This window comes from Cygnus olor, chromosome 26, assembly GCF_009769625.2.
Source record: "Cygnus olor isolate bCygOlo1 chromosome 26, bCygOlo1.pri.v2, whole genome shotgun sequence".
NCBI lineage: Eukaryota > Metazoa > Chordata > Aves > Anseriformes > Anatidae > Cygnus > Cygnus olor.
In genome coordinates this window covers 4571525-4593639 of record NC_049194.1, presented here as the reverse complement: position 1 = coordinate 4593639, position 22115 = coordinate 4571525, and the positions used below count along the sequence as shown (strand labels likewise).

The 22115-nt window shown below is 66.8% G+C and overlaps 1 protein-coding gene across 9 annotated transcripts in view; it reads left to right on the top strand.

Moving 5' to 3' along the window:
• Positions 1-22115, top strand: part of NFIC (nuclear factor I C) — a 42872-nt gene that overhangs the window by 1872 nt on the left and 18885 nt on the right. For 3 of the 9 annotated variants that reach the window (XM_040537315.1, XM_040537314.1, XM_040537313.1), the window contains exons 1-2: positions 17667-17951; positions 18381-18912. In XM_040537315.1, the coding sequence (XP_040393249.1) occupies positions 17682-17951; positions 18381-18912 (802 nt within the window). In that variant the 5' untranslated portion in view covers positions 17667-17681. Of the gene's footprint in view, positions 1-584; positions 1132-17666; positions 17952-18259; positions 18308-18380; positions 18913-22115 lie in introns of those variants that run through there. The other 6 variants (XM_040537319.1, XM_040537317.1, XM_040537321.1 and 3 more) reach the window with 4 other exon arrangements.

The window sequence follows — 22115 nt, the reverse complement described above, 5'->3', positions numbered from 1 at the left end:
CCGCCGCTGGCTCTGCGGCGACAACTTCGCGGCTCCGACTTCGCCGGGCTCCGCCGGGGCCCTTTGTGCTGGGGGGGGGGGGGAGCGCGGAGCCGGGGGGGGGGGGGGACCCCGGGGGGGGGCACGGGGGGAGCGCAGCGCAGTGGGGTGCGGGTGTCCCCCCCCCCCTCCACCTCCAAAGCCCCTGCCCACAAGTTGCCCGTGAATGGCAGGTTTGGTTTTTTTTTTAGGGGTGTTTCGTTCCCCTCGCCGTCTTCTGGCTCCGTCAAAAATAAAAATAAAAAAAACTTAAATATAATAATTATAATAAAAACTCAAGGAAAGGGAAAGCGACCCAAATCTCCGAGCTCCGCCAGGGCACGGGGGGGGCTCGCAGCCCCACGGAGGGGGGGGGGGGGGGGGCGCTCCCCGGCTCGCCCCATGCCCCGCAGCGCCTCGGCCCTGCGAGCCAAAGGGGTTCCTACATCTTTAAATGGGATGTAATATTTTGGGATGGGCTTTTTTTCATAACGTCACTTCATTCCTCGCTCCTTTTTTTTTTTTTTCTTCTTCTTTTTTTTTTTTTTTTTTCATTTTCTCATTCTTTCTTTCCTCCCTCGCTCCGGTGCCCGTGTCTCGGATGGAGCCGCTTCCCCTCTAACTTCCCCGCTCGCCGCTGCCCGCCTGCAGGCTGGGCGCGGATCGCCCCCCCCGCGCCCCCCCGGGCGAAGATGAGCCTTTTGCTGCTTTTAAAACGCTAAAAAAAAAAAAAAAAAAAAAAAGCTAAATCAACCCCCCCCCCCAAAAAAAAAAAGCGCTTTATTTTCGAGGGGGAAAACATTTTTGCTTTTTATTTGATCTTTTTATTTTTTTTTTTTTGTTTTTTTGTTTTTTGTTTTTTTTTTTTTTTTGGAAGTTGGACCCTTTTTATTTCCTCCTCGGCCCCCCTCCCGCGGGGCCGCCCCCCCCTGCCCGGCCGCCCCCCCCGGGCCCCGCAGAGCCGCGCCGGAGGAGAGAGAGAGAGAAAAACGCCCGGACTGCTCCAGCCTCCGAAATGACTCAGTAACTTTTACGCCTCGAGTCTCAGCCCTGCAATTAGCCACTTTCCCAGCACGGCTCGGGATGTATTCGTCTCCTCTCTGCCTGACCCAGGTAACCGGCCCCGCGCCCCCCCAGCCCCCCCCCCCCCCCCCCCCCCCCAACCCCATAGCGCAAAAGGCTTTTTCCAGGTGCCACGCAAAAAGAAAATAAAATTAGCAACCCCCCCCCCCCCCCCCCCATAAAAATAATCCTAGCAGCCAAGGGTGGGTTGGGGCTGCACGGGGTGCTCGGAGGAGCTGCGCTTCACTCTTGCTTCCCCCCCACCTTCCCGCCGCCTGTTTGGGTTTTTTTTTTGGGGTGTCTCTGGTGCTTTTGGGGTTTTTCTGCCTCTGCTTTCACTTAGGGCTCGAGGAGGGGGGGGAAGGTCGCGCTGTGGTTTGTTGCGCTGCGCCCGGAGGTGGGTGGTGTGGGGAAGCCGCTGGGTTTCGGGTCTGGGGGGGGACGCGGTGGGGTGCGGCAGGTCGGCGGCTCGGTCAGGGTGGCGGCGGGGGGGTCCGGGGCTGTGGGCTCGGTGTCGCCCGCGCCGCCTCTTTGGTAGCGTGAAACTTTTTCCTTCTCGCCTCCCCCCCCCACCTCCCAAGCACGGCTGCACATGTTCGTGGGGTGCAAGGAAGGTGCCGGGGGGGCAGCAAGGAAAGGCCGAGGTGGGGGGGGCACGGGAGTTTTCTCCAAACCCTCCAAATTTGGGACAACCCGCAAGCGGGCCGTGCGCGCACCCGCTCGCGGGCACGAGGGCGGCGGGGCCGCGCAGGGCGGGATATGGGGGCCCCCCCACACCACCGCCGCCCCCCCCGCTCCCCATCCCAACAGGGGACACCCCCATGTGCTCGCGGGGCCCTCAAGGGGCAGCGCTGACCCGCCGCACATGGGGACGGCGGTGGCACCGTGGGCGACGCCGACGTGGCCCGGTGGCGCACGGGGGGTGGCCGCCGCGGGGGCCTTGCGGCGAGCGAGGGGCTCCCCGAAATCGCACGGCTGGGGCGTTCACGGCCGCGCTTCTGCCTGTGCTCTGTCCCTTATCGATCACTGATATTTATTGATTATCGAGCAGGCAGCCGGCCCCCGCCGCGTAACCTCTTCCCTGCTGGCAGCCGCCCGTGCGCAGGGTCTGGCCTCGTGCTGCCCTCCCCGCCCCACCGCCGTGCCCTCCGAGGGCTCTGGCGTTTTTTATTTATTTATTTATTATTTTTTGAGGGGAGGGGGGTGTTGCTGGTGCCAGCCCCCCCCCCTCACCACCTCCTACCCGCCCCCCCATGCCCGTGCCATGGGCTCGCCACGCGGAGCGCCAGCCCCTCCTTGCAGATCTCATCCCCGCGCTGGGCATGGGCAGGATCCGGCCCCACCTTGGGGCATTGGCAGCGGGGGGGGGGGGGACAGGGGATGGGGTTTGTAGTGTGTATGTGTCCCCCCCCCTGCTGAACCCTGCACCCTGCCCACGGCTGGGCATCGCTGGCGCCGCACGTGCCGCGGGGGGAGTCAGGGCAGCCGGGGGCTGCCGCGGCCAGGGGCTGGCACGGGCCATGGCGCGGGTGGGCAGAGCTGGTGCTGAGCGGGTGACCCCGGTGCTGGTGCTTCAGCTGTGGGCTTGGCTTGGCAAGGGCAGCACCTTGACCGTCGTCTTTCTTTTCAGTTTTCTTATTCTTTTTTTTTTTCCCTTTTTTTTTTTCCCCCCTTTCTTTCTTGTTCTTTCTCCTATCTTTGTTATTGTTATTATTTTATTTTATATTTTCCTCTTTCTCTTCTTTTTCGTTTCTTTTTTTCTTTCCTTTCTCTTTTCCCTCTCTTTTCTGTTATCTCCTTTCTCTTTTCCTTTCTCCTTTCTCTTTTTTTCCCCCTCCTCTCCCTCTTTTCTCCTCTCTCTTTCCTTTCCTCACCCCTTTCTCTCTCATCTTTTCTCTCTTTCTTCTTCCCCCCCCCCCACCCGTCTCGTTGTTTTCCAGGGCTCCGGCCGCCCCCCTGCCGTTCCCACCCGCTCGGCAGAGCCCGTTTTTGCCAGCGAAGGGCGCGGGGCCGAGGTGGGAATGGCACGGTCGGGGCTCCAGGAGCCTCCCGCTCGCAGCACCGCGCCGTTCCCAGCGGATCGGGGAAGGGGGGGCCACGTTTCCAACCCCCTGCCCCGCCGCCTTCGCCTCGGGGAGGCTGCAGCTCCCCTCTGCCCTAGCGTAGCCTCCGCTTGAATCCAGCCCAGATGGGATCAGACGTCGTCTGCACCTACCGGATCCGGCCCCCGCCGCCCCCCCCGGCCCCGCCGTGCCAGAGCCAAGCCATTCCCATCCCACTCGCTCGGCGGGGAGGCTCTCCCGGGCTCGGGGAGCAGCGGATGGTGATGTGGATACATTGGAACGTGCGCGGGACCCGCCCTGCCTCTGGCTTCGCGCATCTCCCCTCCGACATCGCCGCAGCTCCCCGAATCCCTCGAGCCCCCCAGGCCCTTGGTGGCCGCTCGCAGCCCAGCTTGGGCAGCTCCGAGCCCGGCCACGGCCGGCCCGAGCCCCGGCTTCGCGGACCGATGAGGCCAGAATGAGCCTTGGCAAGGGCAGCGGCCTGCGACGTGCTCCTGGCTGGGGCCGCGGGCGAGCGTCCCACGGCGAGGACGGTGACACGGTGCCCGCTCAGCTGTCTGTCCCCACTGTGGGACTTCCTCCCCATCCCCCAGCTCACCTCTGTCCCCTCTCAGGGAATCCGGGCAGGAAACCAAGACGGAGCTGCCCAGATTAGCAGGGAAGCGGCCACCGGCATCACGGCCAAGGGCTCCGCGTGCGAGGGCCTCTCCCTGCCCCCGGGGAGGGGTCTGGCTGTTGGCACCCCAAAATAGCCCCGGCACTGCGGACCCGCCCGCCGTCCCCGTGCCCCCCGTGGGGCTCCCGGCCGAGCCGTTGGGGCGATCCCTGCTTGGGGAGGGATTTACCCAAGTGCTCGGGGAGATTTGCAGGTCTGACGGCCGCTGCGATGCTCCCGCTCGTTTCCTCACCTCGTGCTTTCTCCAGCCCGTCTGCATCACCCTGTGGCTGCCCCCCCCGGCCTGAGCCTGACCCCCCCCCAGCACCCCGAGCACAGGAGCAAGGTGGGGACATCAGCCCCGGGGCAGTGGTGGGAGCAGGGTGCCGCGGTGCAGTGCGGGGTCTTGTTCAGCCTCCCCTCGCCGCGCTCTGCCTGAGCCCCTCTCCCCTGTGCCGGGCCCCAGCGCCACGTTTTGCACAGATGCATCCTCACAGCCCCATTTTGGCACGGGGAGCAGGACAAGGGCCGTGGGCCTGCACCCCCCAGCAGCACAAACCCCGATGGGTGCCACCCTCGGGACCGGGGACGTGGGTGCTCCATGGTGCCGCACCGCGAGAGGCGTCGTGGCCACGTGGCCGTGGCTTTTCCTCGTGGTTTCACCCGCCGTCCCGTGTGGCCGCAGCACCGTCACGATTCCTGGTCCCCATAGCACGGGGGGGACCCTGCACGGTGCCCGGCCGCTGCCACCTGCTTGGGCACGTGGCCACCGCAGGGAGCCAGCCCCCCCGGGCACCTCGCACCGGGGCCTTCCCTAAAAGTCCCTTGGAAAACCTTCCAAGGGCAGGTGGTGGCCCCGTGCCTGGCCCTGCTTGGGCTTTTTGGGATTGCTCGGTGAGAGGGGAGCGCAGTGCAGCTGGTGCTGGGGGCTCGCCCCTCTGCCAGTAGCTCCGGCAAACTGGTTTCCAGCCGGGAGCTCAGATCGGCTGCCAAAGCATAGGAGCAGCTCGCCGGGAACGGCGCTGGGAGAGAGGGAAGGTTGCAACACACTTTCAATTCTCCCATCTGCTGAGCATTGTTTGGGAAAAACAATGAGGCCGTTCTTTAAATGCAACCTTCGGGAGAGCCTGGCTTTCCCCGCGAGGCACCCGCCGTGCCGTGCCCGCCCCAGCCGTGCCCGGGACCTCGCCGCTTCTGCCCTCTCTAATTTTAAATCCCCGGACGGTAAAAATAGATCCCTTTTTAAGAGCAATTTATGAACCCAGCCACGAGCAGGACAGGAGGACGCAGGCCGCTGGTGCGGGCAGGATGAGGCCCTTGCTGCTGCGCCAGCCTCCGCGACATCACCTTGAACTTGGCCGGGGCTGTGCACAATAAATTAGCCATCCTCCTCCTGCGCACCAAGGCACCCGGCGATAATTCACCCTTCCCGGCAGCTCCGCTCGCCCCTTCTCCCCCGCCGCTTCCTCGAGGAGCCCAAAGCGTGCCCAGCGCCGCAGCCGCATGCACGCTTGTGCAGGGAGCCTGGAGAAACAAAGCCTGACCCGTGCATCTTCGAGCGAGCGGGGAATTGCTCTGTTTGTTGCCTTCTTTCTGCCCGAGGCCGGGCTGGCTGGGGAAGGATGCTGGGAGCTGTAGTCTGAGCCCTCCAGCCTTGACCCGGCGGCTTTTTCTAGCTTGTGGGAGTCGTTGCAGCGTGGCCAGGGCGCGGGCAGAGCCGAGCTGGCCGCGTGCCCTCAGTTCCCCTTGGCACGGCGCGGCGAAGGGCGTGCGCTGCGGCCCCTCGCTCCCCGGGGAGCGGCCGTGCCGGCCGGGCAGCCCCGGCGCGGATGCCACGGTGGCGGCGAGGGATTCGCGGTGTGCGAGGGTTTTGTCTTCCTGGCCTGAGCTGGGTGCAGTGGGGGGGGGGTCGGGGCTCCGAGCTCTGCATTAAGGCCCTGTTGTACGGCCCTGGGTGCAGCTGATGGCTGCACAGAGCGTGGTGCAGGCACTCGTGCGTGGGGCTCGGACCCCAGCACTCGGGCTGGGGCTCTGCCAGCAAGGGGAAGCCGGGAGGTCCCTGGGTGCCTGGCACCCTCCTCTCCACGTTAGACACTCATCATGCGCCGGCCACGGTGATATTTGGCATCCACTCACGACTCGCCTGGGTTTTGCACGCAAGCAGATAAAGGGGCACAGTGTCCCCTGCCTGTGTGGTGATGGAGAGGGGTCCCTGCAGACAGGGCTGGCTGGGGGTGGCCCTGGGCACAGGGACAGCTTGCCCTGCCTGCTCGTCTGCCTTCCCTGCCCTACACCGCCCGTGCCAGCCTTCCCTGTGCCTGGCCCCTGAGGCTTGGTGCCCGTGCCACCGCACAGCTCCCAGGGAGGAACAGAGCTGTGGGGACGGGGACTGGGACAAACAGAGCCGTGGGGACGGGGATGGTGGCTGCAACAGGGTCCCTTGTTGGCGGGGGAGAAGGAGGGCTGGGGGGGAGGCAAAACAGCTCCATGCAAGGCTGGCTCGCTGCCTGCCGCCCCCGTCCGTGCTGCGGCTCTTCCTGCACGGGGATGGACGTGACGGCGCGCCTGAGTGGTGCTGAGCACCGCCGAGGGGGCTGAGCATTTGGGGGGGGCAAGGGGTATCTGTGTCCCCCATCCCTGTGCCCAGGCTGTGGGGGGGGGTGTAAGGGCAGGTCCCCGGGTACATGAGCAGCACGAGGGTGCAATTTGCACCTTGGGGACCCGCGGGGTGGGGATTTCTCCCGTGGCACCCCGGGGTGTGCCAGGCAGGTCGGGGCAGGGCAGAGGAGCCCGCGCTCTGCCCAAAGGCGTTGGGGAGCAGCTGGGGCCTTGACGGCTGCTCAGCTTTGTTGGGTAGGGCCAGCACCGCACGGCATCGCCAGTGACGTCCCCACAATGTGGCCGGGGGGGTCCGGCACCGAGCCAGTGCTGAGGGGTGCACAGCATCACGGCGGGGTGGTGCCCAGCATCAAACCTTTGTGGGGTTCGGGTACCAGAGCATTTTGGAGGGTTTGGATGCCCTAAATTAGCACCAGCAAGAGCCTGAGCTCCCTCGGGGAGGGAAGGCGGAGGGATGGGGATGCAGAGGGTGCCCACGGGCATCCCGCTGCCGGGTCCCAGCTTGCAGCGGGCGCACGGCCGGGCTCGCCATCCGTCACGTCGGCCCCGGGCAGGCATCCCCCGCGGTCGCACCGCGCCGCGCCGTGCCAGCTTGGCCAGCGCCCAGCGCCCTGCGCCGCCGCCAAGCCCCGGCGCTTCCCAAGTCCTGGAGAGGAGCTGGGAAAGGATCCCACTGCCCAGGTGCAGGGACCACGGGCCAGGCCGTGCCAAGGATTGATTTCTCGGTTAACTCGCCGCTGCTTTAAAAGCGCATTAATCCTGCCGTTACCTGCCAGCAGCCATCCATAATCAGCATTTTGGGCAAAATCCCCAGCTTCAGGCTGCTTTACGCTGGGCATTCCCTTCCCAGCCACCTTGTCCTGGCCAAGATGCCAGGAGGGCCGGGCAGCGCTGCCTGGCACGGGAGCACCAGGATCCGGCCCTCCTGCTGACCCCTCTTCCCCAGCTGCCTTTCAGGCCCCAGGAGTTTGTTCGAGTTCATGGACTTTTTTTTTTACAAAAAGGTTTTTTATTGTGTTTCTTAAGACATTTTTGTTCTCCTTGCAAAGGGCCCCTGCATTCCCTTCGCGGAGAGGGAAAACGGTATTTGACCGGCCGTTGTCCAAAAAAAACCCCCAACATGTTTCTGATCACTAAAACCCAAGAAATATTTTTACTTTCAAAGGGAAAAAAAGAGAGAGAGAGGAGGGAGAGAGAGAAATGTTGATTTTCCACCCAGACGTTTCCCCTTTCCCCGAAACGAGAGGCGCCGCTCCCCACTCGCTCCCTCGGCGATGCCCCCGCGCCGGCGGCTCCCACCTTGCGGCAGCGCGGCGGCTGCTGGGGAGGATGGAGAGCGCTGGTGCTGTGCCAGCTCCCCCGGGAGCCACCCGGCACAGCCGGGCGCTGCGTCCCACGGCTGCACGGCTCAGAGCCGGGATCTGCCTTTTCCTTCTCCCCCCCCCAATCCTGCAGTCCCCCGGCTGCTGCCCTGCGACTCGGGAAAGTGAGACAGCGAGAACCGTAACGTGAGCCACGCCGCGCTGCGAAATCTCCTTTAGTAACCTGTGCGCCAGGACAGGCGAGCGGCGCGGGGTGAATACAAATGAAGCCGCGCCGAGGAGAAAAGTGCAGAGTAAAGGGTTTTGGATGGAAATGGCATCGCATGAGAAAGAGAAGCCGGGCGCGCGCGGATGCCAGAGCGTGTGCGTGCCCGCCGGCACGCGAGGGTGCGCGCATGGGTGCGCACGTGTGGCACAGGGGGTGCAGCAGGGTGACCGTCACCCTGCAGCGGGGTCGGCGTGGCCGAAGGGAACCGCTCCTCTTCCTCCCCGAAACACACGCTGCGGATCAAAGGCTCTGGAGGGAGGGGAGATGGGGCCTGTGCGAGCAGAGCCCCTGGCTGCATGCCACCCCACCTTCCCGCTCCTCTCCCTGGAGAGTTTGTTAAACAAATTTCTCTAATTGCACAAGCCGAGGAGTTTGTCGTCGGAAAAAAAAAAAAAAGAAAAAAAAAGAAAAGTTGGGGAAATTCCCCTCCGCTCGGCCACCCCTTCCCCGGCCCTGCGGCTGCAGACGCTTCGCAGGCATGCAGCACGTTTCTGCTCCGCGGGGAGGCTCCGACCCCGCTGCCGGGGTGTCCTCAGGTCACCCGGGGCTGCGCGGGGACGGCCCCCGCTCGTCGGCTGCAGCACGGGCTGGGAGCCTGGGCCCTCGGCACCCAGCGCCCCGCTGACCCCGGCTCCGGCCGTCGCTTCACGGAACACCCCCGGTGCAAAGGGGGCTTTGCGAGCTGCCCATGTGCAGCCTTTGAAATCGAAACCCAGCGGTGGAGCGAGCGTGTCAAGGGATAAAAGCTTCGGCTCTGCGACGGCTTTAATCTCTTTACCAGGTCTGGGCTCTGCCGGCAGCCGGACCAATAAGGGAAGGTGCAGGGCCGGGCGCTGCCGGGCTCCCGGTTAGGTCATTGCTATAGATAGCCCGCAGCACCCTACATGTGCAGGATCCGAGCGCCGCTTTGGCCAGCTCTGCCAGCGGCCCCGCGGGGCTCCCCGAAACGAGCAGAGCCACGGGGAACGCGCCAGGCACCGCGCTGGTGCTGCCGGGGATCCTGCGCCCATGGGCGTGCGCAGCCCCGCTGCAGGGTCCTGCACCCCTGGGTGCCCGGGACCGCTTTTCCTTCTGTTTCCCACCAGGTTTCCTTTTGCAGATGCTCTCGAGCAAAAGCCACGCTGGGGGCTGCAGCAAACATCCCTGCAGCAGGGTGCTGGGGGGCATCCGTGGGTGCTGTGCAAAACCCCGCTGCCCCGCGCGCCAGGAATGGGTGCATCCAGGCTTGGTTGTAGGACGGGGCCATGCGTCCCCCTCCACCCAGCTCCTCTGGGAGCACAAAGCTGGGGCTTCGCCCCCCGCAACCCCACAGCCCCGTGCGTGGCCCCGCTCCCCACAGCGGGTGCTGGCACCGACGGCCCCGGGTGCCCCGCGGGTGCCTGGAGCCGCGCGGGGCGGCGCGCCGGAGTGCCGGGGTGGCTGGGGAAGGCGTTGTCGATGCGGGCACTAAAAATAGAGTCATACTGGGATCTTAATGGGACTTTGTGGGAAACCTGGAAACATTTTCTCATCCCTGTAAATGAGTCCAGATGCATTAGCGATGACTGCATCGCATCCTGAGGTACCGCCGGAGGAAACCGGGACGCGCTCACGAGCCTCCTCGCCTTGCGGTGGTGAATTGGGCAGGCAGGGAACTCGCCGGCGGCACCGCCGTGGCCTCGCCGTGTCCTGCTCAGGGTCGGTGCAGGGGCTGGGTGCTGCGGGAAACACAGCACCAGCAGAATGGGTGCGCTGTCTTCCCCGGGGCTTCTGCACCACACGGTGGTGAGTGCCCAGCACGTGGGCGCACACGTGCAGCGGGGAGCGTGCAAGCTTGCACGCCTGCCTGTGCTGGTAATGGGTGTGCGACAACATGGCCCCTTACCTTGGGGTTCCCAAAGCCCCCGCATGGGGTGGGCAAGGTGACACATGGGGATGCCAGCCCGTGCCACCCCCGTCCCAGGGCCTGCGGTGCTTGGAGGCACCGCATGGCTGCGGCTGGCAGCACTGCTCCCTGCTGACGCCCAACATGCCCCGCGCGGCAGGATCCGGCCCACGTGGGGTTTCCGTCCATTCCCCTTGGGCACTGGAGCTGGTGGCGGGGACGTTGGCTCCCGAAGTGCCCGGCCCCGCTCGGGGACCTTGGACTCCTGCGAGCGATGGCTCCCGGCGGCCTTGCTGGGCTCGGGGCCAGGCTGGGCAGGTGGCCCAGGGCCGGTGGCTCGTGGGCTCCACGTCACGAGGCAGGCTGGCACTGCCGGCTCGGCGGTGTGGCAGTGTCACTTAGCGGTGACAGCGGTGTCCCGGGAGGCAAGGACCCATCGGTGCCAGGGATGTGCCTGCCTGTGCTTGCCGTGCCTCTCGGCGTGCAGGAGCTGACCACACTCGGGCCACGCCATCCCTTTGGGGATCCTCTCAGGGTCTGTGGGAGAGCCGTGCCCCAACCTCGGTGCCTCAGTTTCCCCACCTCTACAGGCAGCGTCTGCCTTTCGAGGCAAATTCTTGTGCCCCAAACACCGTGGCAGCCCTGTCCCCAGGCTGCTGGCCAGTGTCCCCAGCCCCCGGGATGACACGCAGGAGCTGAAGCTGAGTGTGGCCAGATGGGACGCAGGCGATGGGGGGAGGCACAGGGGGGCCGTGAACTCTTCACCGCGGCCAAATCCTCCTGCGAGGTCGCCGGCTGCGCCGCGAAAGGCCGGGGTTATTTTTAAACGGTGACTTGCTGCCAGCCCGCGGGGCTGGATTTGCAGGGGAGTGGGATGACACAATGCCACCAGCCCAGTGTGGGCACCCTGCGGGGGGGGCTGGTGCTGGGCTGGGTCGGTTGTAGCCGGCGGGGGGGCGGTTTGGGGGTGCCGTGTGCCTGTCGGTGCGGCTCCTGCGCTCCCGTTGCATGGGTCGTGCTGCCCAACTCAGGGCTCCCAGACCCTCCGGTGATCCCCCCCGCACTGCAGGCACCCCCCAGGTGGGAGTTGCCCCCCCCTCCCAACCCCCTTTGCACCCGCCCACCTTTAATGGTGCCGGAGGGCAGAGGAATTAATCCCCCTCGGAAAGGCCAGGACGGAGCAAGCAGGGCTAAAAATACGTCGGGAGGGAAATAAAACCTCCTGCGTCAGGGGCTAAAGCCGGGCTCAGAGCCCTGGGCTCGACCTGTGCTGCCCGGGGGGGCACAGGGGATGCTGGGGGAGCTGGCACGGCTCCCTTGCCCCAACACGTGTTCCCCTGCACAGCGCTGCCAGCCCCAGGGCGTCTCCCCTGCCTCAGTTTCCCTCTGCGCAGGCGGCGGTGCCAGCTCGGGCTGCGAGCTGCCACCATCCCGGTGACACATCCCAGGTGCCACCGGGGGACATGGGGCGGGGGGGGGCTCCAGCACTGCCCCAGCTGATGCAGGGCCGGGCGGAGGAGCTGGCAGGACCAGGGCTTGCTGGCAACCCTTTTTTTTTTTCCAGTTCCATAAAACATTTCCCTTCCTCGCAGCCCCAGGGGGGGTCGGCCGGGAAGCCACGTGGCTCCAGCACTGCCGGCCACGGGGCACCTCTTGGGGCTGGGGGACATCTTCTTGGCCGTTTCCCCCTACCCGGTGCTGCTTCCCAGGCCCCTGCAGGCACCGTGCCTCAGTTTCCGCATTCCCATCCTTGGGGGCAGGCTGGGTCGCCCCGGGGAGGCGGCTGAGCTGTCGGCTGCTGCACCCCGAGGGGAACGGGGGCACCTGGGGGAACGGCGGCGCTGGGCGAGCTGAGCACGTCGGCACGTCCACAGGGAGGCAGCGAACGGCCTCAGGTGTCCCCCCCACCGTGTCCCCCTCCCCAGCCCCCTCCTGGCTCCGTCCCCGGGGCACCCTTGCCCCATCCCTGCACCCTGCACCCCCACTTCCCCGCTCGGGTAGGACTGAGTGAGGCTGGGGTGGTGCCGGCGGCGAGGGCGCACGCGGGGAGACCAGAGGCAGGGTGATGGGCGTGGGGCTGGGGGCGCACGCTGCACCCGCGGGTGCCCCCCACCCCCAGGATGCAGGGCTGGTGGGGAGGGAGCTCAAAACCCCCACGAGCCCCTCCATCCTGGGGAGAGCCCCCCAAAGCCGCAGCCCACCTGGGCCTCCCTCGGCTTCCCCGCGGTGCTGCCTCCCCGGGGAGGGCTGCGCAAGCTGGCGCCGGCCCAGGCAGCGCTGGCACCTGAGCCCCGGGCTGCAAAGAGAGCTGCTTTTCTTCCTGCTGTTTTCCAAAGCAACTGGCAAGTTCGCTGCCTGCCGCGGCCTCCCGTGACCCGGGGAAGCCGCCTCGGCGAGCTCCCGGCTGCCGCTCGCAGCCCCGCGCCACCTGCGCCGGCATCGCCTCCCGCCCCGGCACGTAGGCGCGGGCGGGCACCGGCACTGCTCGGGGGCTGCCGCAGCCTGGGGGGGCCGGGAGGGGGGTGGCAGGGTTGGGGTGTGCAGGGTTCAAAGGAGGCGGCGAGGTGTTTTGGGGTGGTGGCGGGGTGTTTTGGGGCGGTGGCGGTGGCACGCACAGGGCTGGGGCGCGTGCTGGGCGCTGGGTGCGGTAGTTATCCAAGCTGCAGCATCCCAGGCTGATCCTGACCGGCGCTGAGCACCGAGGCGGTTACTGAAGGGGGAGAGCCTCTCTCTGCCTGTGTACCCATCGTGGCTGAGCCTCTTTCTGTATCCATCCCACCCTCTGAACGGGGTGGCCACATCTGGACCCCGCTTTGGGTACGGTCCAGCCCTTGAGCCCTGATGTTTTCGGCTGCGGGGAGAAAGGCAGCGGGGCTCTGTGATGGGGAGCTGCTGGGAGGTGGCACCGTGCCCTGCCTGGGGCCCTGGCGTGGGCTGCGAGGGGTTTTGCAAGCATTGGGCTGGGTCATCCCCGCCCCGACTAAGGGGGAGCCGGGGACAGTGGGGCCGTCACAGCCTGTTCCGCCCCACGGCACCTCCACGGATGGTGCGCGCAGGGGCGGCGGCACGGCTCGTACCGTCCCTGGGAGCATTGGCTGCCACCGTGCGCCTGTCCCCCACCTGGGGTGGCACCAAGGGGCTCGGAGGGGCACCCTGGGACCACACGTGGAGGAGCTGGAGGGGGCTCGGACCGTGCCCTGCCATCCCCAGGCTCTGTGTGTAGGACCTGCTGTGCACCCACTCGTGTCCCCTGCTGTCGTGTGTGGGGTCCCTGCAGGGTGCAGCGGTGCAGGGACATCCCTCCTCCATCCCAGCTTGGTCTGTGCTCCCCAGGAGGATGCCCATCCCCGCAGCCCCCGCGTGTGAGACAGGGCTGATTTCGGGGTGCACCCTAAGGTGCCACCATGGGGACCCCCCATCTGGGCCATTTTGGGGTCCACACCACAGGGACAGGGATGGCCAAGGAGTGGGGACAGCGCGTCCAGTCCCTCCTCTCCCGCTGGCCCCGCTTGGTGAATGCTTCCAGCCTTTGTCCCTTCCCCCTGCTTGTTTTTTATGGCATTTTTGGGTGGCGTTCCTTCGTGTGGCAGCGGGAGCGCACGCTCAGAGCCGTGTTGCCTGGCGTGCCTCAGTTTCCCTCCCGGCCACGCACCTGCGCCGGCAGCGCCGCGAGGCCTCGCCAGGACGTGCAGAGCCGGCCGGGAAGCTCGGCCACACCATGCCGGAGAGCAGCAAAAATTATGAATAAGCTCTTGTTAATAAATACTTTATGATGAATCCAAATAGATTTCCTCCTCTGGAGCAATTATTGTAAAATGGGCTCTAATATGTTGCAGGGACGGCCCCGAGAAAGGTTGGGTGCATTTCAGGGACTAAGTGCCTTCCTTCAATACCCTCTAATGAGCACTTTGAAATCATTTGCATCTGTCTCGGCAACAGGTCTCATTACCAGGTTAACTTATTACCGAGAGCCGTTTCTGCGAACAGTTAATAAGCGGCTACCGGAGGCTCTGCGCGTACGAGCGGGGGCTGCGGGAGCGCACACCACCCGCACCGACGGCGTCCGCGTGCCGGGGAGCGGGGAAACGAGGCCGACAGCGGGGAGCATCTCCTGGTCTCCGCCAGGGATTTGCATAGAAGTCAGGCTCGGGATTTTCGGGGCTAGGGGAGAGCGTGGTGCATCCCCCCGGCTCGTCCCGAGCGTGGCGGGTCCCCGCGGGGCAGGCGGGCACGGCGCGGAGCACCCAGCGTGCCAGCCCCTGCCCGGGCTCGTCCGGCCCCGGGGATCGGGAGCTGGCAGGAGCGGAGACCGTCGGAGCCGGCAGCATTTTTGAGGTGTGTGGTTGGCTGGCGGAGAGGCTGAGCATCCTTTAATAAAATAAACGCTGTGTGGTCTCCGCAGGGCCGAGATGCCGCGAGGGCGCCCCGCACCTCTCCGCACCCGCGGCACGATCGGCTTCCCGCTGCCCCCAGGGCTGGGGGTCACACTGGTGGGGAGCAAAACCCATGGCCGAGGTGACCGTCCATCCCATCCCGTCCCATCCCGTCCCATCCCATCCCGTCCCCCTCCTCCTCCCCCATGAAAAACTGCTCGGGAATTTCCTGAGGAAACGTTTTTTCATTGGAAAATTCAGGCTGTTTCGCAGAGCCCGACCTGTTTGGACAAGGCGCTCATGCAAAGGAGCCTTGGAGGCTCGGCCAGCCCACGGTGCCCGATGCCGCAGTGCCCGATGCCGCGGTGCCCGATGCCACGGTGCCTGTGCCGCAATGCTTGGCATGCAGCGGAGGAATTGCCCACCCTGGCTGCGTGCAGGAGGGGCTGCCCACCCCCGTGACATCCCCGGGTGGCACAGCGTGTCCCCCTCTGTCCCCAGGTGGAAGGCACCCACCATGGCCGCGCAGCCGGGGTGCAGAGCCACGAGGACAGGCAGGAGCATGGGGAGAGGCAGCGCCCCGGCTGTGCCCCCCCAGGCTGCGGGAGCTGATCCCGGCACGGTGTGCCCAGCGCCTTGCAGAGCATCCGTTTGTCCTTCCCCTCCCTGCCCCACGGCAGGATGGACACCAGGACGGAGATGGGGTTAGCCCGTGCCTCAGTTTCCCCTCCCAGCCCGACCTCCCCCAGCCCAGAAGGGCAGCACGGAGGGGGCCCGGTGCCAGCAGCACCCCGACATGGGCGGCTCCTCCCTGGGTCGCGGGGCTTTACAAGCCCGGGCTGGAAGGGGCCCAAGAACAGGCTCTGCTGCCAGATTCCCGGCCGGAAATGCCCCGAGAACAGCCTTGTCTGTGGTATTGCAGCATGTCTCTGCTTCCCAGCCCAGCAAATGAAAAACAACAGGAGGAAAAGTTAACCAGCCCTTTGCCGGCGCTGCGCCGTGCTGCGGGTGCCGGGGATGGGTGGGCTGGGGGGGAACGGGTGCTTTTTTCGGGGGGTGCAGCACCGTGCGTCTGGGGTGGGTGTTATGGGGCCGGCAGCGCTGGCTGGGGACGAGCAGGCAGAAAGCGCTTCCCTGCCACCACGTCCCACGGCAAAGCTTGGGGTGGACCCGACTGGCATCACCCGGGGTGGGGGACACCCGTGCACAGTGCCTGCGGGCACAGGGACAGTCCCCAGCCCTGCTGGCGTGTCCCCTGGGCTGGGGGACGAGCAGGAGCAGCGGGGACCTAGGAGACCACGGCTGCAACCGCAGTGTCCTCGAGCCGTCCCCTGCCACCTCCGTGTCCGGCTTTGGAGATGCGGCTCCCTGCTGGGCAGGCAGCGAGCCCCCTCCGGCTGTCCCCGAGCCATGGCATCCCACCGGCTGTCCCCGTGCCCCCAGCCGGCCTCGCTTGGCCCCGCTAAAGCGGCTTAGCGCGGTGCCGCATCTCCGTGCGGGATAAGCCGGGCGGGAGGGAAAGTTGGCGAGGGGCTGATCAGCTTTGGGTTCGGCTCCCGGCTCGCCGTAATCCTGCTGCGGTGCCCGCGGGGGTGAGGGGGGGGGCCCCACCACAGCTCTGGGGGCCCCAGGGGTGGTGGGGTGGCCGCTCGTCCCGTGGCCTTGCGGCGAGGGCGAGCAGCACCCGAGGCGCTGCCTCCACGGTCCCTGCACGGCGTCCCCAGGGTGTCACTGCCCACCGCGAGGGGACAACGGCGCGGTGCCCTCCGGCTGGCCCTGCTGCCGGCTGCCCAGGGAGGGTGGCGGGGCCGGGGTATGGCAGCAATTTGTAGGGCTCGCCTGAATAACCGGCCACCAAGGAAGATCAGCCGCCCACCGCCCCGGCCAAGTATTGTTTTTGGAACTCGCTGCTTCTTTTTTCGGCTCCTGTCTTACTTTTCTTTGACCTTCTTCCCTGATTTAAGACACATGCCCAGCCCTTGCCCAGCTGCACTGAATTAGTGGCTGCTGCTGGGGAGGGAACCAGACCCTGCAGCCGCGCGGGGCTGCGGACGCCCCGGGAGCAGCCGGCAGGGACAGCTCCGCGGGCAGGATGAGTCCCCGGGCAGGGATGGATCCCCTGGGCAGGATGGATCCCCAGGGTTGGGATGGGTCCCTGCAGGCAGGGTGGGTCCACGTGGCAAAGCTATCCCCCAGCAAGGACGGGTGCCTGTGGTCAGGATGGGTCCCCCAGCAAGGATGGGTCCTTCTGGGCTGTGAGGGGACACCCGCCGGGGTCACAGCTCTGGCGATGCTGCTGGGGTCAGTGGGGGATAAAATGGGTCTGGAGTGGGGGCCTTCAGCTTCCAGAGGGTGCTGTGCTGGGAAATATTGGGGTCTGTGCTTGAGGGAACTTCTGGGGATTGGTGGAGCTGTGCTGGTCGTTACTGGCATCTGTGCAAGGGGACCTGGCTTGGGGGCCAGCAGGGTCTGGGATCCAGCGGGGGACATCAGGGGCTGTGCTGGGGGCTGTGAGCAGGGTCTGTGCAGGGGAGTGGGTCTGGACAGCAGCGGGGTCTGTGCGGGGCTGCTTTGGGGTTGTGCTGGGGCTGGGGCCAGGTGGGAGCCCCAGCAGGGACGGTTGGTGCCAGGAGGGGACAGGGGGGTCGCCTGGGGACAGAACCGCTTTGGCCGAGGCTCGGCACCGCTGTCCGCAGTCTGCAGCGGGGGCTCTGTCCTTGCACCGATCCTGCCCAGGCTTGGGTCCCCCTCCCTGCAGCCAGCCCCCCCGGCCGTGTTCCCAGCCCAGGCATGGGGCTGCAGCGTGGTGCTGGGCTCTGTCCCGCTGCATGGCACCGCCCGCAGTGAGGGGCCCTGCGGGCCAAACCCTGCCCTCGGGGATGCGCTTTGCTTCCGCCCTGGCTGTGCACCACGGGGCTGCTTCACCCTTGCCCTGCCCTCAGCTGTGCCGCCACAATCTGACTGGGGGGGGAGTGAGAAAACGAGGAGAAAAAAGGCTTTTGGAAGGGTCGGAGCTATGGTGGTGGGCAGGCGGAGGCCAATTTGCACCCTTCCTGAAGCCAACCCCACTTCTCACAGCCCTCTCCATTCCCGCGCCCGCTTGCTCTGTGCCAGGTCCCCCCACGGCACCCTCAGGGCCGGATCCTGCCCAGGGCTGCTCTCCCAGCCATGCTCACTCTGCACCCAGCTGGGGCACAGGGGCCGTTTTCCCAATGCAAACCCGCCTCAATCCCAGCCGCCTCGAGGCGCCGGGGAGCCCGGCCGCGTTGATTTTCCAGCGCCGAGCCCCGCGCCCCGCTGGGAGGGCTCCCGACACCTCGCCGTGCCCCATGCATGTGTGTCCCCCCGTCCCCCCCCTTCCCCAGCCCCAGCCAGGAAGCACGGATTTTTTCCGAACTGGGAAAATCGGATGCGGGAAGGAGGGGCTGGGGAGATGGATGCACTTTCCTTGTTTTCTTTCGGGGACGGCCTCATCCAGCAGCCAAGTGGAAAAAGACAGTCAGAGCACGCATTGCTCACTGGGCCGGGCGCCAGCAGCTGGGCTGGCCAGAACTGGGGCAAACTGGGGGGAGTTTCCTTGGTCCGGAGGGAGCGGGGAGCACCGTGGCACCCGCAGCCCGTGGAGCGCCCGCCTCGGATGCCACCCCAGGGTGCTGGGGACCCGACCCGGGTGGCTCAGGCGGCCGCTGGGCACCCGGCGCGGCTGGGTGAGATGTCAGGCGGGATTTCTGCGCCTGTCGGGAACGGATCCCGGCGCGCGTGGGTGGGAAGGGGAGAGGGCTCGGATCCTGCCGACACAGCACGCCTGACGTCAGCGCCTGCCCCTCCGCGGCCCCGTCAGCTCCGTCGCGCCCCGGCCGTGTTTGGTGGCCTGGCGGGATTTATGGGTGCTGCCGGGGACGCGGGAGCGATGTCCCGTGTCCCCCTCTGCATCCCGGTTGTGCGGGGCTGGGGGGTCCCGTCCCCAGCGGGCGGGCGCCGCTTCCCTGCCTCCTGGCCTCTGGTCCAACGGGGACGTGGCCCGGCGGGGATGTCCCCAGCGGGTCCCCGCGGGTGGCCGGGGGTGGGTTTGGGGACACGGGAGGGGGGGACGCGGGCTCGGCCGGGGGTGACGGCCTGTCCCTGTGCTCCCGCAGGATGAGTTCCACCCCTTCATCGAGGCGCTGCTCCCCCACGTCCGGGCCTTCGCCTACACCTGGTTCAACCTGCAGGCCCGCAAGCGCAAGTACTTCAAGAAGCACGAGAAGAGGATGACGAAGGACGAGGAGAGGGCGGTGAAGGACGAGCTGCTGAGCGAGAAGCCCGAGGTCAAGCAGAAGTGGGCCTCGCGCCTCCTGGCCAAGCTGCGCAAGGACATCCGGCCCGAGTGCCGCGAGGACTTCGTGCTCTCCATCACGGGCAAGAAGCCCTCGTGCTGCGTCCTCTCCAACCCCGACCAGAAGGGCAAGATGCGCCGCATCGACTGCCTGCGGCAGGCGGACAAGGTGTGGCGGCTTGACCTCGTCATGGTCATCCTCTTCAAAGGGATCCCGCTGGAGAGCACGGACGGCGAGCGCCTGGTCAAGTCGGGCCAGTGCACCAATCCCATCCTCTGCGTCCAGCCCCACCACATCAGCGTCTCCGTCAAGGAGCTCGACCTCTACCTGGCCTACTTCGTCCGCGAGAGAGGTAGGCGCTGCCTGGGTAGCTCTCGGGGAGGGGGACGGAGCCGTGATCCATCCTGCTGCAGCCGTGCCCCCGGGGGGCTTTGCTTCTCCTTCCCTCCTCGTGCCGCAGGTCGGGGACGCCACGCTGGGGACAAATCTCACCTCCCCAAGCCCGCGGAGAGGAGCCCAGTGCTCAGCACACCGCAGTGAATCCCGTCCCACGTGGGTGCCCCCCACCCCACTGCTGCCCGCGCCTGCCCTCTCCCCCCACCTGGCACCGGTCCTGGCTCCCGGGGAAGGATGTATTGGGGGGGGTGCGAGCAGTCCCCGAGGGTGCTGATGATGCTGGGGACCCAGGGCAGCAGGCGGGTGATGTGGGCCAGGAAAGGACAGCCTGTCCCCTGCGTGTCCCCGGGGATGCTGGCAGCAGTCCAGCAGCCGTTCGCCGTGGCCACCTTCACGATCAGGGCGGGGAAACTGAGGCACGGTGGGCGAGGCAGACGCAGTGTGGCCAGGAATAGGTCCCGAAGCCATCGTCCTTGCTGCCAGCTCCCGGCACCTCCCTGCATGCCAGGAAGACAAAGCTTGGAGCTTGGGGCAGCTCCTACTTTACCCGGGCAGCTTTGCTGGCCCCGGCCGGTGCCGTGCTGGCGCGCGCAGCTCTGCTGGCACCAGGCGCAGGGGGCACGCAGGTGGAGCCCCACGGGGAAGGGGCCTTTTGTGGCCTGTGTGCTTAACTTGGGCTGAGAAAAGGTCTCACGGCTGGGTCCCCCCGTGCCCCCCGATGTCCTCCTGCTCCCCGAGGTCCCCCTGCGCCCAACCACAGCCGATGCAGCGAGGGGAGCGCAGGGCGGCTGCTCCCCTCCCGGCGCTGCTGGCGCTGGCCGCGGCCCAAGGACGGATCGTGGCACCGAGGGGGGCTCTCGGGGCTGTAATCCCAACAAAGGGGGTTGAAAAAATCACATCAGGGGCCATAAATCACAGCGGACACGGGTGGATGTGCCGGGTGTCACCCAGGTCTCCCGGAAGCCACTGTGGTCTGCCAGGCTCCCCTGCACGCCCTCAGGGCGGGTGGGCAGAGTGCTGGAGGGATGCAGGTTTTGGGGTCACAAAACCCTCGTGGCTTTGGGGACGGGCAGGTCGCGATGCCCGGCGGCATCATCCCATAGTGAGCCTGGGGATTGCTCCCCAGAACTAGCACCCTGCGTTGTCCTGCGCCTCGGTGGCCTCTCCGGGGAGCCCCCCACCCATGGGACGCCGCCAAGCACCCATCGGTGTCCGGTGGGTCGGGGAGAGCTGGGCACACCTTGCACCGTGCCCTCCGGGGCTGGATCCTGCCCCAGGGCTGGTGTGCGCACGTGTGTGCGTGCACGTGTGCTTGCACGTGTGAGTGCACGTGTGCGTGCACGTTGTGCCAGCGCCTCCCGCCCGCGCGCTCGAGGGCAGGATGGGACCCAGCAGGCGCGGCCATTTCCCAGTGGGTGCACTGGGGACGACGGGCGCTGTGCTGGCTGCGGGGCTGCGGGTGCTGCTTGGGGTGGGGGGCAGGATGCGGCGTCGGGTGCTGGGCAGTGTAGGGGAGCGTTGTGTGCTTGGCCCTGCTGGGCTGAACTGGGACAGGGCACTGGGCTTAACTGGGGTGCTGCTTGCCATGCGGGGGGCACCCTACACCCTGTACTGGGCTGGACTGGGAGCCCCCCCAGGCTGGACTGGGAGCCCTGCAGTGGCTGTGCTGCCGGCAGGGACGAGGACCCCGATGATGGCTGCGGTGCCAGCACCGGGGACCCCGCAGTGTGGGTGCCAGGGGGGTTCCCCAGTGGCCCCGCAGCCCCGGGTGTCCCCAGGGGAGGCGGCCGCCCCTCTGCCACCCCTCCGCCCGTGACCTTGACCCTGGTGTCTGGGTCCCCAGCAGCCGCAGTCACCTGATGTCTAATTGGGAACACGGCGGCTGTAAATACTCTCTGATAAGGCCTGGCAGCCGCTCACTTTCCCTGTTAAGGTCGCTCCACGCCCCGGTTAAGGGGGACCGGGGGACAGCTGGCAGCGGGGGGGGGGGGGGACCCCGGGGTGCTGCTGGGTGCTGGGCGCTCAGCATTGCCCGGCTCCGTTGCGCACAGACTGCTTCGTGCTGGGCTGCAGCAAGGAGGGGTTATCCGGCCGGTGGGGAAACTGAGGCAGGGAAGGACGTGGGGGGACCCCGTGCCGGGGGAACCCGCGCTGTCCTGGTGCGGGAGCAGCGGGTGGGTGCTGGGGGTCCTTGTGGCCTCGCACGCTCGCTGGGTCCATCCTGCATGCTGCTGCGTGTTCGGTTCTGCGCCCAGCAGCACCCAGCAGCACCCAGCAGCACCCAGCAGCACCCGTCTGCACCCATGTGCACACTCCTGCGTTTTCCCCGCTCGCTCCCGCACGCTCACTGCCCCCTTCGCACGCTTCGCCCCCACCTTTGCTTATCTCAGCCCTCAGCACCCCCAGCCCCAAACGAGGCCGGAGGCCAGCGGGAGGAGGAGGCTTTGGGGGGGGGCCCTCACCCCCGGGGGGGCTCCAGCACCCGGCTCCGGCTGCCCGCAGCCCCCCGGCATTGGCCGCAGCGCGTGGGCTCGGCCGCCCGCCCGCGCCCGGCTCCTTTCGCTGCTGTCAGCAGAATTTCCCAGCCGCTGCTCTGGCAACGTGAGGGAGGGGGGGCGGCGGAGGAGGCCCCCCCCCGGCCGGGCCTCCCTGCTAGGGGAGGCTGGGGAGGGCTGAGCTGCCCCCCCGCCACTGATGCCGAGGGCCGGGGCGTGCTGGGGACCCTGCTGCGGTGCCCAGAGGGAGCTGCACAGCCCCCGTGTGCTCAGTGCAGGTGGGGAAACTGAGGCACAGGCGAGGCTGGGGAGGGCAGGGTCCGTCCCCCACCCCTCACAGCCCCTCTGCAGACCCACGGCACGCTGGGTGCTCCCTACAGGGCTGGGTGCAGGATGGGTGCTGGGGTGGGTGCAGCGCTGCAGCCAGGGCTGGGTGCAATGCTGGGTGCAGAACTGAGTGCAGGCTGGGTGCAGGATGGGTGCAGGGCATTTGTAGGGTGGTTGCAATGCTGGGTGCAGATCTGGGTGCAGGGCGGGTGCAGGGCCAGGAGCAGGGCTGGTTGCAGTGCAGGGTGCAGGATGAGTGCAGGACTGGTGCAGGGTGTTCACAGGCTGGTTGCAAGGCTGGGTGCAGGCTGGGTGCAGGGCCAGGAGCAGATCTGGT